At 37.3% G+C, this 15,687-nt stretch overlaps 1 protein-coding gene and 1 non-coding gene across 13 annotated transcripts; one reads left to right on the top strand and one right to left on the bottom strand.

Moving 5' to 3' along the window:
• The first annotated feature begins 45 nt into the window (after positions 1-45).
• tpd52l2b (tpd52 like 2b) lies at positions 46-14,613 on the top strand. Of its 12 annotated transcripts, none has more exons than XM_051660769.1 (10): positions 46-275; positions 2,518-2,669; positions 2,838-2,986; positions 5,371-5,430; positions 7,337-7,384; positions 9,094-9,195; positions 11,190-11,216; positions 11,600-11,641; positions 13,106-13,154; positions 13,252-14,613. In XM_051660769.1, exons 1-10 carry the CDS (start codon positions 257-259, stop codon positions 13,336-13,338), a joined length of 735 nt encoding a protein of 244 aa, XP_051516729.1. In that variant the 5' UTR covers positions 46-256; the 3' UTR covers positions 13,339-14,613. The 12 variants fall into 12 exon arrangements, with proteins under 12 accessions (XP_051516729.1, XP_051516726.1, XP_051516732.1 ...); XM_051660766.1 differs by having other exon boundaries at positions 11,597-11,641; XM_051660772.1 differs by lacking the exon at positions 5,371-5,430.
• A 948-nt stretch (positions 14,614-15,561) lies between these two features.
• On the bottom strand, positions 15,562-15,634 carry trnae-cuc (transfer RNA glutamic acid (anticodon CUC)). Its single transcript has one exon. It is a non-coding gene; the product is annotated as a tRNA-Glu (tRNA).
• Positions 15,635-15,687: the final 53 nt, after the last annotated feature.

Genomic DNA, 15,687 nt, shown 5'->3' with positions numbered 1-15,687 from the left:
TTGGTGGAAAATAAATCACCAAACGTCATCATTACGCGCCGGAAAGAAAGCGAACTTGGGCTGATCATCAAGCTGAGCTGGCTGTGATCGCTCGTGTTCTTGTGCTGGCTTGTCACCACGGTTTTTTGTGTGTGTGTGTGGATGTTTTGATAGAAAGCACGTATCTACGCCTCGCATATTTTTGTGCACACTCTGAATTGCGTAACTGTCAAGACAACATTTTGAAGATCTAAACCAGCACACTTATTTCGACGACATGGATTCCGCCAATCAAGGTAAATAGAACAAAACAATCGAACGCGATACATTGTTGCAAGATGCGAATAGATACAATGTAGCTAATTGTTCTGCCGTGTAATTCAGTGTAATTCTAGGTACGCCTTACTTCTGGATCCTCAGGCGCAGAGAATGTCCGATGGTGAAGGGGAGAGCAGGGCAGGGCAGGGGATCGGGTTACTGCACTGAGCCAGTAATGCAGAACCAGGGAACTAAAAGACAGCCAGACTGAGTGCAGTTGGTGTTTATATTGGATTAATCTAATTTAAATAAAATCCACCAATAAGAATAAAAGGGTTGTGGTACTCTTACACGGTGTTGACTAGTGGTTTGTGCCTTTGAAATGTTATCTAAGTATATCCCAATCTAAATCACCCTGTATTCTGTTTATTTTCCGAAACGTTTTTCCCCATTTCATATTAACAATAGTAAACAGAAGCTCTATGAATGAGCCATGCGTGATTTCCATAGCTGCTTTTAACTTGTTTGCAAATAACTAGTTTGTTGAGTGTTGAGGGAGATTTTACTGTCTAAACCGGATATTTTTGGTCCCATTTGCTCTGAGAGTGATGCTGTTAAAATGGACTGTTTAGGGTCAGTGAAGATTGTCAGTGAGCGGCTGGACTGGATGACACGTCTCATTAATATAACTCACAGCCACGTGACAGCTCTCTCACAGCCTGACATAAATTGGGCACAGTTTCAAACCTTTGAATTGATAATTTAATCGAATCATTTGTTTACACGTGTGTCCGTTATACACTAATTTAAGTGCCACTTTTGTAAAGCAATTGACACTTTTTTTCCACAAATGACAAATCGACTGTACTGTTCTAAAGAAATTCTGTGCGTAAAAATGTTTAATATATATTTCTGTACCATTATAGCATAACTGCTTTAGTGACAAATTGAAGGCCGTAAAATGATCCCTGCTATTCCTTCTGGTGTTACATAGAGAAACAGGCTGCAGCCATATACTGTATGTTCACTCGTGTAAGGCATTTTGTCACTGCACTGAAATCTCTGATCATCTTCCTTACTCTGCTGTTTGTGTCTTATGCTTTTGGCCTTAGAAGTAAATTCCCAGTTACTTAAAAACTGAAGAGTGGTTATGTGTTGAGAGTTACAGGATAAATACAATCTTATGAGTCTCTGTGGAGCCATTGGTTTGCCATGTGCCATTTTTCAACATCGGTTTTGTTTTAAAGGTGCTGTGTGTTGTTTCTTATTCCTGCAACACTATAGTGGCACTGAACAGAATTGCAAAAACAATGTTTTCAAATGTACAGAAGCCCACAGATGCCACACTTTTTTATTATTATTATTATTGTTGTTGTTGTTAATGTTCTGTTCTCTCAGGATAACTCAAGAGGTAGTATATAATTATAATAATAATAATAAATAAAAGTAATTAAAAATTAATTACTTTCGCTTATCACATGACTCTCTGGGATATTAAATTGATCGTGCCATCCAGCGGTCAAATATTTCTGAATAATGACCACACATTTGGGCATAAAGTGATATTTTACTGGTCATCCAGGTATTGCAAGTCATCTTTCCTACTTCTCGTATCACTTTGATCTCTACAAGTGAGCTAATAAGAAATTCAGCTTAAATTTTTCATGTTAATTTATTTGGCAAGGAGTTGTGTAATAAGCGGAATAATGAGCAGTCAGATGGTCATTGTCACAATATAAACACCAGCAGAATTCAGCTGTTTCTGGAGACTCCACTGTCTCTCTCTTCTCACGTAATTGATGTAAAAATAAGTCAAATCATTATTTCATGTCCTTTTAGCTATTTATTTGGTTAGCAGCCATGTAATAAGCGGGATAATATACAGTCAGCCGGTTGTTTTTACAAACTGATACAGTAGAAGACCCCTCTACTCCCTGTTGGGGGTCTGGCCACCCTCTCTGGGTTAATTTTGTGGTGATAACTAACTGATTGTTCATTATCCCTAACTTAACTAAAAATAACTTGTTTTTCTGTTTATCTTGAAAAAACAAAATCTATATCAGGAAAAGCTATATTGGCTTTTATCTTGACAAAACAAGACAAAAATAAGTACTGCAATGCCTCTTTGAGCTCTTGATATGTTTGGAAACTGCTGTTATTTTTGCAGTTCAGTTTGGTTGCATTTGCAATAGTGTTAGTGTCATAAAAATGACATAATTCAACTTTAACTTGCATCACTCAAGAGAGTGGGTGTCACTCCCTTTATCTTTCAAACTACAGACATCAATTTGAACTCTCCACATAAAGGCCTGGGCACTGATTCTCTCTCAGATGTGCCAGAAGAGAGAGGGGCAGTGGCTGTGAATCCAGTGACTCTCCCCCCTGGTCTAACAGAGGAGGAGGCTGAGGAACTGAGACTGGAGCTCACCAAGGTAAACCCTTTAAGCCACTGTCCAATACTGCATTCTCATCCTGAATAATTTCCAATATGTGTTCAAATTGATTATTATCAGAAGTCAGTCATAGAGCCTTCATATATTCATTTTGCAATTTGTAGTTTTTACTGTATTTCCAAAGAACCTATACTATCCACATATCAGGTTGAGGAAGAGATCCACACCTTGAGGCAGGTGCTGTCGGCTAAAGAGCGCCACGCAGCGGAGCTGAAACGTAAACTGGGCCTGAGCCCCCTGAGTGAGCTCAAACAGAACATCACCAAAAGCTGGCAGGACGTCCAGACCTCAAATGCGTAAGTATGCCATTTATCTATGTGTTCCTCTCGCTTACTCAAACCCAGGAAGAATCAGGTACAGTCTTCTGGGTTGCCACATAAAAAGCCAAACCCTAAATCCTTTAATAGACCCTGCACATGCATCTTGCTGCACTGGCAGTGTTGTGTAATATTGTCAAATCCATTTCTATGCTTTAGAATTGAGAGAGGTTTATTGAAGTGGCAGTGTAAATGGGTATTGACTCTGTATTGTGGCAGATCCTGTAGCTGCAAGCTGATGCCATCAGTGGAAGAATTCTTGATTTTTTTACTGAAACCTTTCTAACTAATCCACTCCAGCCTTCAGTGTGCTCTCCACCAGCTTGCACACATTCCTCTCGCTTTGTTGCTGGAAATCAGCCTTCAATGAATAGTTCTCCCAAAAATGAAAATTCTCTCATCATTTACTCACCCTCATATCATCTCAGATGTGAATGAGTTTCTTTCTTCTGCAGAACGCAAATTAAGATTTTTAGAATATTTCAGCTCTGTAGGTCCATACAATGCAAGTGAATGGTGACCAAAGCTTTGAAGGTCCAATAAGCACAAAGGCAGCATTAAAGTAATCCATCAGACTCCAGTGTTTAAATCCATATCTTCAGAAGTGATATAATAGGTGTGGGTGAGAAACACATCAGTATTTAAGTCCTTTTTTACTATAATTGTCCACCTTTGACCAGCCCCGACCAGTAGGTGGCGATATGCACAAAGAATGTGAAATGCCAAAAACCAAAAGAAGAATGTGGAAGTGAAAGTGGAGATTTATATTGAAAAAAATGACTTGAATATTGATCAGTTTCTTACCCACACCTCTGAAGACATGGATTTGATCACTGGAGTCGTATTGATTACTTTTATACTGCCTTAATGTTCTTTTTGGAGCTTCAAAGTTCTAGTCACCATTCACTTGCATTGTATGGACCTACAGAGCTTCTGCAGAAGAAGGAAAGTCATGCACATCTGGGATGGCCTGAGGAGGTGAGTAAATGATGAGAGAATTTTCATTTTTGGGTGAACTATCCCTTTCAGTTAAAAACTTATAGGTGTCCACTTGTATTATTCTGTAAAATTGTACATTACTACAGGAAAGCATTAGAAAAAGCTCTTGACTGCCAGGGAGTGGAAATGACCGTTGTTCTCTGAAGATCATTGTCACTTGAAAGTCCTTCAGTTTAATTGTTTTATCAGTTGGGATTCAAAAGACACTGTGGGAGTATTGTGGCCCAACTTATTCATGAATCACTCATTTTGTTTCTAGCTGATGAGCTCATGTCCATTTGATAAGTGTAACTTTCTGAGTTTTAGACAGACACAACAGATGTTTGCTGTTTTTTTTGTTTGTTTTTTTCTTCTTGGATGGAGTTGTTTCAGATCTTCATTTTAAAGAGTTTGACAAAATGTTGGATAACGGATGTAAACTGCTTAAAAGCATTAAACTATTATATAATATGAATTAAATCAATATAATACTGATATAACACAATTTAATGATAGCAAATAAGATGTACACAGAATTACCGAATTTAAATGGTCACAAACAAGACTGAAATTCTGCAATGTTTCAATAAATATTTAATTTCTTGTGAGCTTCGGCAGTGCAGATTTTTTCACAAACTATTTGAAAACAAAAATGTTGACAGGGCTGTTGGAACTTACAGTAGGCAGAATGACCACTTCTGCTAATCGACCAATCAGGCACAGTTATTGTCCAATAATCTCAAAATGGACAAATATTGGCAGATTAAAGTACCTGACAGTCTGCCATTACTCAGTCTATCGGGAAGCTATTGATCTGTTGTCGTTCAGAGTATACACAGTACTGTGCAAAAGTTTTAGGCACTTGTGAAAAATGTTGCATAGTGAGGATGTCTTCAAACATTTATCAATTAACATCTTACAAAGTCCAGTAAACATAAAAAAAAAGCTAAATTAATATTCGGTGTGACCACCTTTGCCTTTAAAACAGCATCAATTCTCCTAGGTATATCTGGACACAGTTTTTCTCAATTGCTTTTGTCTCTTCATGTAATCCCAGACTGACACAATGTTCAGTGGGGGTCTCTGTGGGGGCCATGACATCTGTTGCAGGGCTCCCTGTTCTTGTATTCTAATCTTTTCTATTTGCAAAAGTAATGTTTGGGAGTCTAACATTAATATTTCCTATTGACACACTAAAGCTGAAGATATAATTAAACATCTTAAGACTAATGGTTTTGTGAAACATCTTAAGTGCCTAAGACTTTTGCACAGTACTGTATGTCATGATCACAATAAAGATTAGCATTAACTCCACGCTTTGCTTTTATAACAGCCCATTCAGCTCTGCTTGTGGCAGCACATAACCGTGTCTATGTTTTTTTTAGCTGTGTGACAGTGACAGAGAGGCTGGGCCAGTGGAATGAGAAGGTTACAGGGTGCGATATGTGAGTGTTTGAGTGCATTGGCATGTCTCCAGTGTGTATTTGCTGTTAATGCATGAATTCCTCTCACCTACACTCGAGACTGAAGAGACGGAGCATTTTAGAATCCAGAACTCACCCTTGACATCTCACCATCAAATGGTGTATTTCAGGAGAAAACTGCTTTTTTTTTTTTTTTTTTTGTGCCATGCTGACCACATTTCAATTATGGGGCTTTTCCACTGCATGGTATGGCTCGTCTCGACTCTGCTCGCTTTTTGAGGGTTTTCCACTGTGGATAGTACCTGGTACCTGGTACTTTTTTTTTTAGTACCACCTCGGTCGAGGTTCCAAGCGAGCCGATACTAAATGTGACGTCAAAACCCTGCAGATCACGGATTGGTCAGAGAAAATCGTCACTACCAGCATCATTGCTATAAGCTAGATGGCAGGTTAGCTTACCCTCTTGCGTCGTCTTTGAGCTAACACAGTGATGTCCTCGTCTGCGATTTGGTGTATGATTTCCCAAACTCTCCTGTTTTTTTTAGCGGTGTTTTGTCTTGCTGCCGTCAGCCTCTTTTGAAACGGTGTTTGTCGTCTTGCTGTAAAAAAACAGCCACATGCCGAGAATCAAAACACCATTCCTTCGATATCCTCCATTGCTCCTTTGTTGTGTGTTTGTGTCGCGTTTAAGATGATGTCACGGCAGTAGAAGGGGCGCAACTATGACTTTCAGCCTATAATCCCACCCTCGTTGAGGCTGCACTAAACTGCAGTGGAAAAGCAAGCTCAGAAAAGTAAAGTGAGTAGGGTCAAGTCGAACCGTAACGTGCAGCGTAAAAGTGCCATTAGATTGATAATGCTTCAAATATAGCTTGTGTATTGAACAGCTTACCTCAAATTCGCAACAAGCTAAACAGCTTGGTAGGTGGGTAGGCTGTGGTGTTTATCCATGTCTATTGCACCCATGAGATATATCTAAAATCTTTCTTTACCCTTGCAAAAAAAAATTCTTTAAAACAAAAGTGCACCAGGTTATACTGGATAGAATAAAATGTCATTTCAAACAGAAATGTGGGTAGATATACCTAAAAGCTTTTAACTGTTGAACCCACTGCCGTTTTTGTTTTTACATGACGTCACAATGGTCAGGTAAGAGACGCCAGAGATTTCATAAAATTCCAAAGTTTCTAAGTTGCAATTACGAGTTCAACAAAAAAGTGAACGGTAATTACAAGTCAGAAACTCATAATCACAGTGATTTCATCATGACGTAAATGTAGCGTAACATTCATTCTGGTTCTTTTAATGTATCTCTCATTCTTCAGCTGTAGTTTAGATGTATAAATATAGGTTAAGAATTGAACTTGTCTGACTGACTGCTGTATCACGAGTGTGTGAGAGATCTCTCAGTTCCCTCTTTACACAAAATCTCGGTGAGTTACAATCACACCAACAGACAGATGTCTACAGAAATGGCATGAATTTGTGTGTGTGTGTATGTAAGAGAAGTGTTGTCATGTTCAGATATGGTGACCATGTGGATGCATTTAGAAACCAGTGCTGTATTGTGCACTTAGTACTGCAGTCATGAAATTTACATCAGGGTTCACTTGCCAGTATCCTCTCTGTGCTTACATGCTACTTGTTTTCCCCAATAACTCATGCAGTTTTATTACATGGGCGTTGAGCATTGTCTTTGTTTTTTGCTTACTGGGACTTTTAGTGCTTGAAAGCTCCTACCAAATTTACTCACATATTTCATCTGAGCACATGAGTTTTGCTGGCTGTTCAACTCAGCCTTGTTCTGCTTGTGTGTTTGGATCTGTTTTCCATAACTGAATTATACATCATTTTTCAGTTGTTTATCTGCGTGCACATCCTCTCTGTGAGAGTGGAGATTTGAACGTATTACCCTGTTTGTTTGTAGATATCTTTCAGCTTCTGCCACTCTGGATGACATTGCCAGCTCTGAAGTGTGAGTTATTCCATTCTTTGTTAATTTTGTATATTAGGTTGTATAAAGGTTGCTTAATTGTTTTTTTGTTTGTATCTTTATTTGTTTCTTTGTCTCATCATTAAAGGTAAAGTTCACCTAAAATGAATCATGTACTCAGCCTCATGCCATCCCAGATGTGTTTGAATTTCTTCTGCTGAAGAGAAATTAAGATTTTTAGAAGAATATTTCTGCTCTGTAGGTCCATGTGCATGTGAATGGTGACCAAAACTTTGAAGCTCCATAAAGCACATAAAGGCAGCACAAAAGTAATCCATACGACTCTGATGGTTTAATCTATGTCTTCTGAAGCGATGCAGTTGGTTTTGGGTGAGAACAGACCAAAATATAACTCCTTTTTCACTGTACATCTTGCCATTGCAGTCTTTAGGTGCCATCATGATATCGAGCTAGATTACACTTCCTAGTGCTTGATGCATGCAGAGCGTTAGATGGTGCTAAGAAGTGTAATTGAGCTTGAAATCACGATTGCCAAGGAGACTGCTGATATCAAGAGGTACAGTGAAAAAGGAGTTACATTGTGGTCTGTTCTCACCCAAAGTTGATTAGATCTCTTCAGAAGACATGGATTTAACCACTGAAGTCGTATGGATTACTTTTATGCTGCCTTTATATGCTTTTTTTAACTTCAAAGTTTTGGTCACCATTCACTTACTTGCATTGTTTGGACCAACAGAGCTGAAATATTCTCCTAAAAATCTTTGTTTTTGTTCTGCAGAAGAAAGTCGTACACATCTGGGATGGCATGAGGGTGAGTGAATGATGAGAGAATTTTCATTGTTTGGTGGAGTATCCCTTTAAAGGGATTGTTCAACCAAAAATGATGATAAATTAATTATTTACTCAACCTCACGTTGTTCCACGAATTCACACCCACATGACTTCTGTGGAACAAAAGTAAATGTAAGGCAGAATGACATCCTTGGTCGCCATTCACTTTCATTGCATGTTTTTTTTATATATATATATATATATATATATATATATCATGAAAGTGAATGGTGACTGAGGATGTCATTCTGCCTTGCATTTACTTTTGTGTTACATGGGAGAAAGAAAGTAATATGGGTTTGGAACAATATGAAGAGGAGTAAATGATGACAATTTTCATTTTCGTGTGAACTCTCTTTAATACCATGTTGGGAGTACTTGCTTTATGGTGGTTTGCTATGTTTGGGGCTTTTTGGATATGGGGTCTATTTTGTTGATTGGTAGAGCTGTAGAGGTATGCTGGTGAATGGAAATGAATGATGATGTTGCAGCTACCGTGTCTTATTTTTAAGTAGTGTGAAACGCAGTTGCTGGAGATGTTGTGGATATGATGTGCTTAACTGTGTGTGTGTGTGTGTGTGTGTGTGTGTGTGTGTGTGTATATATTAAGAGACTTTCTTTTTTTTAAGTTGCTATCTATTGAAATGACTAACAATTATTTGATGATTTGACTATATTTGATATTATTATTTGATATACAGGTATCTAACTAGGTATTCTTATTGTCTGGGTTTTTGTTTTCAAGTTTGGTTGACTAACTCCTTGAGAAGTGCTTTACTCGCATCTAAAAGGGTCTTTATAAGTTAATGGACATAAGTGAGTTGTCATGACATCCCTTTATTTATTTATTTCTCTCTCTCTCTCTCTCCCACATTTTCTCTCTGCTCTTCCTCTTCCAGGTATAAAAAGACTCAGGAAACACTGTCTCAGGCTGGACAGAAGACATCGGCTGCCCTCACCACCGTGGGCACAGCCATCAGCAGGAAACTGGGGGACATGAGGTAACATGAGTCAAAATGTCAATCTCCATTCTTCCTGTCTTTCTTTCAAACTCTTATTCTGTTCCAGAAATTACAGTGTGACTCTGCAACAGTGCCAGAAATTATTATTATTATTTATATATTATATATATTTGCCCCCTGGAATTGATTTTGAACCTTTATGAAGGCTTTTTTCTAACCACCCGTGTGCATTGGCCATTTATTTTAAATAGTTCAATTGAATCAATTAATTAAAATGAATTTTAAATTTGAATGCAAATGTTTAAATGCAAACAGATTATTATGGTGTCTCCAAAGGTGCTAAACACATAACAAGAAAGGCCTAGAATAGAATATTATGATGTCTGACCCACCTACACACTTATGCTTATGTCTTTTTGTTTTTATTCACTTTTTCCTCATGTAACTTGAATATGGACTGTTATTAACCTATAGTTCCTTTGTTAATGCGCAATTGTTTTGTCTAAGTGTGTCATTGGTGTGTATGTTGTATCGTCATTGCACGTCATTTATCTTAAACAGCATTTTGTGTGTGTGCTATATTCTGCATCACATGCCTGTGAATTTGTCTGCTCTGTCTTCATGTCTATGGCTTTTGAACATCCCTGCTCTGTTTGGTTATTGATCCACTGCTTTGCTATCCTCCAGTCATCCTTCAATCGGAACCCCTGATTAACAGTAATGAGTGGTAATGCAGTCCAATGTCTCAGCAAAGCCGCTTCCAACATTGACTGCATTCGGCTGTTTTAGTCATGATTCAGTTGACAACTTTTGCCTTCCCTGTTCATGCCATTATTTGCTCACATTTATTTAACTTTCTTCCCCACCTCTAATACAAACAGATGGCTGAAGAAAATAAGTGCGATGATGGAGGACTGTTTTGCAATATTATTCAGATCAGTGGATCCAAAAATGGGCCACAGAACTGTTCTGATAGGGTCACCGACAGGGGAAAAACAATGCTAAATGCAAATAAAATTTAGGCTTAAAACGTTTTGAAAAGGAAGCAAAAATGCTTCCCATTTCTTTTGTTGTTGATGCAAAAGGGCATTCATCCAATCAAAATCTATTGTATTTTGATGCAAATTAATTTGTCACTTGGTAGAAGATGGCTAGGTTAGGAAGATGCCAACATTGACAGATTGGTTGGCATATGCCCATCATCGAAAACCATGAACAAAACTAGTCCTGGTTAAAGAAAATATGACCGACCACAATGTGTTTTTTATGCATTTAACTATTGGCTGCAGGTATAATCATACCATTTAAATTCAAGACATATTTGAAAGACAGATTTGTCATGTTATTGTCATTGGATTCCATTTTGGTCGGCCTATGAGGTTCATGGCAATATTAATTGCTTAATTTCAATGTTTGATTTTTAAGGACATTTTTGTTAACTTCTATGCAATTAAACATTTTTGGTGTTGTGTTTGGTCACCCGTTCCTGTCCGATGTAAAATCTGGGTCTGAAGCAAAACCAGTTGAGAACCACCGCATTAAATGTGCTTTTAGATTGGTCAGCTTGACCTGTTTTTATTGGGTCCTCAGTATTCCTGTATGCAGAGAGCCTGTATCAACTGTCAGAATCAAAATCATCAGCTGGTCCATTAGTCACACTCCATTACAGTATAGAGAGAAGCTAATAGCTTAATTTAACAGATCAAAAGCTCCATCATATCAAAAGTTCCAGTCCTGTTTTTATCTGTAACAGCTCCGTTGCTTAGTCACTCCAAACCTCATCCTTCATTCTTTAGAAAAATTATTACATCTCTAGCCACATAATCTTATTGTATTTATCAATTAACAGCATCTGTCTAAACCAGTAGTCTGATTAACTAGTGGATTCATCCAATAGTCCTGTTTATAATTATTTATAATACATTTATTTTGTTCTTCCTGCTTGCCATAGTCATGCCTGATGTCTAACACCCAACCTGATTGATTTTGTATCCCCGTTTTCTTTTTAATCGCTGCCGTTGCTTGGTCTACAGAGCTCTCCCTTTCTCTAACTCCTTTGGGTAAGATTGACTAATGTCATAATTGGTACTCATCACATAATTGATACACAAAAAGTAGAATCCTGCGCCCATATTTCATACTTTATATATAGAGCTCTGTTTTAATACCAAGCCAATTTAATTTAGAAGGATTCTCTGTTATAGTTTGAATATGCTTTTAATGTTGTTTTAACTTCAAAGTCATGCATATATTGATTCCTACTTGCTTTTGCATGATTATGTGATTTTAAAGATGTGAAACTGGAGCACGTTTCCGTTAGGTGTTACGGGATGTGTTGTAAATATCACAGATGTATAAACAATAAGTGTCTGGTATAACCCAGCTGTATAACCCTGCTTGCTAACATTCGCACCTCTTTCTCCCTTTAATGCTTTCGAAGTAGCAATTACTCCATTCGCCATTCAATAAGTATGCCAACTATGAGGTAAAGTATTAGGGTAGACTACTACATTTTAAGTCGCCCAACTCAAACTGTTTCTAATTTATTGGACATTTAGATATTAGCTAGTCATTGGTATGCAATCACTTTTGTTGTAGCATTCCTCATTTGTAAGTTGTTTAGGATAAAAGTGTCTGGTAAATTAATACATTTAAAGGGATAGTTCACCCAAAAATGAAAATTCTCATCATTTACTCACCTTCATGTCATCACAGATGCTTACGAGTTTCATTCTTCTGCTGAACACAAAGAAAGATTTTTAGAAGAATTTCTCAGCTCTGTAGGTCCATACAATGCTAGTGAAGGGTGACCAAACCTTTGAAGTTCAGAAAAGCACATAAAGGCAGCATAAAAGTAATCCATACGACTAGTGGTTTAATCAATGTCTTCAAAAGCGATATGATAGGTGTGTGTGAGAAACAGATCAATGTTTAAGTCCTTTTTTACTATTAATTCTCCTCCCTGCCCTGTAGGTGGCGATATGCACGAATAATGCAAATCAGCAAAAACAAAAGAAACAGGTGAAAATTGACTTTTATAGTTAAAGGACTTAAATATTGATCTGTTTCTCAACCACACCTATTATATCACTTCTGGAGACATGTATTTAAACACCAGAGTCGTCTGGATTATTTTAAGTTGCCCTTATGTGTATTTTGGAGCTTCAAAATTTTGGCACCCATTCACTTGCACTGTATGGACCAACAGAGCTGAAATATTTTTATTAAAATCAATGTTTGTGTTCTGCAGAAGAAAGAAAGTCATACACATCTGGGATGGCATAAGGGTGAGTAAATGAGAGAATTTTAATTTTTGGGTGAAGTATTCCTTTAAATGTAAGTGTAAATGTTTCAAGTACTTTTTTAATTTGAAGAAAATACATACATTTCTTGATTGAGTCTTTCTATAAAGCTTTGTAAAAGTGTGAAGTCGTTAGGGCTGGGTATTGATACAGATTTCCCAATTTGATTCGATTCAAAATCGCAAGCTCTCAGTTTTATTTTGATGTGATTTGATTAGATTCTGATTCATGTGGGTTTATTTCAGTTGTAACATTTTACTTGCATATGAAAGAAATTCTCTCTCAGCTTATGTTTTAAATGGGAACCTTCTAACTTTGTAGGCCTGCATTACGAAAATCTAAATTTAAACAGTGAATAACAGGGCAAGTTTAAGTTTAATTGCTAGTTATTTAACATAATAATTAACACTATTAAAACTTAAACTTTAAAGTAAACGATCGATCTTGGGATATTAAGAATCGATATTGGGTTCGTTCAAATGAAGATCACAATATTTTTACCCAACCCTATTGAAGGCATTTTGGATACCTATTACCTTATAACCTTTTAACTGCCATTATATTTTCTTAGCCTAATGAATTGTCTAATACGTTGCAATGCACCTTCCATTGTGACCTTTGGGAATAATGTGTGTTTTGTTTAATAGAAACTCTTCAACCTTCAAATCATTTGAGGACAAAGTCGGAAACATCAAGGTAAGGCTTTCCCTTACCTATTTGGGCAATATCTGGATTTGCCATTGCTGGTGTCTTACAAATTCCCTGATCTTTCTTTGTGTGTCCGTGTTCTCAGCACAAGGTGGTTGGAGGAAAAGCCAATGGTGAAAGCGACCACTCTCCGAATGAGTCAAACCCAGTGCAGGACAATGCGCCGTTCTGAGAGCCCACCCTGCTGACTTAAACACTCATCTCATTTCCTTGTGAATCCTGACTACACCCACACTTCAGTTCTCCCTCCCTTTCTCTCTCTCTCTATTTTATCCCTCCTTCCACTGACACCCCTCCATCTACTGCTAGCATGTGCTTGCCTCATCTTTCCATTAAAAATACACAGTACAGTGTCATGAAATTATCACAGGTTGTACAAAAAAAAAAAAAAAAAAAAATCTAATTTCGTATTAGAAACTATTTTACACTGCTTTGCATAATGTTTTTACATAACTTTTATCTATATATGAATATAAAGGAATATAAATAACTATATTTAAACAGTACTGCCAAGCAGCATTCATCAGATGGTAGGGGGGTAAAAAAAAAATAAAGATGCAACATTTAAACCTGAAGGGGGGAGGATATTGGACATATATGAAAAAAAATGCTGCAGGTTTGTATGCTGCTGAGCATTCAGTCCAGTTATTTTCTACTCTCAGTACAATGTGAAGCCATGCTTTGCTGTACACTTGTGAATGACCTTCTCAGTCGGCCTTACACTCACTATATTGATCAATCTCTTTTTTTTCTGGAAAGACATGTTACATTAAGTTGTTTTATTCTCTTTATCCTCTTTGTACCTTTTGCTGTTTCTTGCTCACGTTCAGTTGAATTTTTGGATTCATGGGAATGTTTTATTTATGCTGTGTTGATATCAGAAATTGCTTGCCTTTGCTTTGTGCCATGCTATGAATGCCAGTTAGCAGATGCCATAGACATTTTGGTGTCAAAATGTGTCATACAAAACTAGCACATCACAAGTGTCACAATTTAAGAAATGACAAAAAAGTTTCTCATGCTCTCATGTGCATTAACCCAAAATGTTAGAGTAAGGCCTGCTGTGTCAGCTCCGTTTATTTAGCAGCATTTGTTTATTTTTCCAGCAGAAGTGGACACTGGTGTATTCTGTATGGTAGCACAGTCACTTTTTACCTGAAAGATACTGGATTATATTTCACTATTGGCAAATGTAAAGATTATTATTTTTTAAATGCAATGAACATTAAGAGGGAAAGAACTTTTATTATTGTTATTTCAAGTAGTATACACAAATAATAGGGGAGGTTGTTGTTTTGATAACAGGCACCATCGCTTTAAATTAGGGATCTGAGGCTAGCTGTTCAGAGTTAAAGGCTCAGATCGTTTTCTTTTAAATCAACGATGTAATAATTCTCATTTATGTTTGTCATTTGTTTGTTTATCAATAAACCATTCCTTCAAATGGCTTGTAGTTTCTTATTTGTCCCATGCTTTTTTGCCCATTGTATGCAGGGGCTACAGATTGTTCCTGGAAGGCAGCATATGCCCTAACCCCGCCCCTACCCAGATCCTAACCACGTGGGGCCTGAGAGTAACCTGCCAGGAACAGCGGATGGCACGTTTCTCACATCGCGTGTTTTTTGTAATATATAATCGTAGTGGAGTAAATCCGCCCATAGGTGGCAGTATTGTACTGTCAGTGTAACACATTCAATTTAAATCAATGGGATTTATTGGCATGAGTAGTGCATACAATGTTGGCAAAGCTGTGAATGAAACAGACTTTCCAATGTGGCATAAAACACGATTGATAGAACAATGATAATTGAAACAATATTAATTGAACTGTCAATAATAAAAGTACATTTAGTGTTAAGAAGGAAATCAAATATATTTAGTGGATGAACACAGCTGCATTAAACTGAAGCGCGTTATGTGCTCAAACTGTAGTAAATATCCTAAGAACCTTAAAAAATGAATGTAAAGTCGAAAAACTCGACTATGCAGTTGCCTCATCTTTTGAAATGGTCTTATAAGTTAATATGTTTGCATTTAATACTTTGCGTATAATTATCTAATATCCCCAAACCGTCCTTTTATGGCTAAAAACACAAACACCAGCTTCAGTCTATCATAGTATATTTACAGTGATTACAAGAGTCAGTGATACAATGATAGAGAGTCAGTTCTTAGAATCAGCTTTATTGCCAAGTTGCTTACACATACAAGGAATTTGTCTTGGTTCTCATCCAATGTGAAAAATATATTACCAACTGAATTTGCTACCATTATATTACATTTACGCTTTTACGGCTTTGGACAGTATCTGTTACTGTAATGATATTCACAGCATTGAGATGTCAGCAAAGGGTCAGATTAGTTAAAAACAAAAACATACAAAGAAAACACTATATTCCCTGACCGGGAATCGAACCCGGACCGCGGCGGTGAGAGCGCCGGAATCCTAACCACTAGACCACCAGGGAAGTGTTAACAAAAACACTGTGCTCGGTCTTTAAATATTAACTTAGTAGTAAGT

The sequence above is a fragment of the Myxocyprinus asiaticus genome, chromosome 28, assembly GCF_019703515.2.
Source record: "Myxocyprinus asiaticus isolate MX2 ecotype Aquarium Trade chromosome 28, UBuf_Myxa_2, whole genome shotgun sequence".
Taxonomy (NCBI): Eukaryota; Metazoa; Chordata; class Actinopteri; order Cypriniformes; family Catostomidae; genus Myxocyprinus; species Myxocyprinus asiaticus.
The sequence above is the reverse complement of the archived record's forward strand: the minus strand, read 5'-3'. Positions and strand labels throughout refer to the sequence as shown.

Excerpts from the sequence above, each read along its gene's own strand:
- tpd52l2b (XM_051660766.1), top strand. Across the intron at positions 2,670-2,837 it reads TGAGACTGGAGCTCACCAAG|GTTGAGGAAGAGATCCACAC; the intron begins GTAAACCCTTTA and ends TCCACATATCAG. Across the intron at positions 2,987-5,370 it reads GACGTCCAGACCTCAAATGC|CTGTGTGACAGTGACAGAGA; the intron begins GTAAGTATGCCA and ends TGTTTTTTTTAG.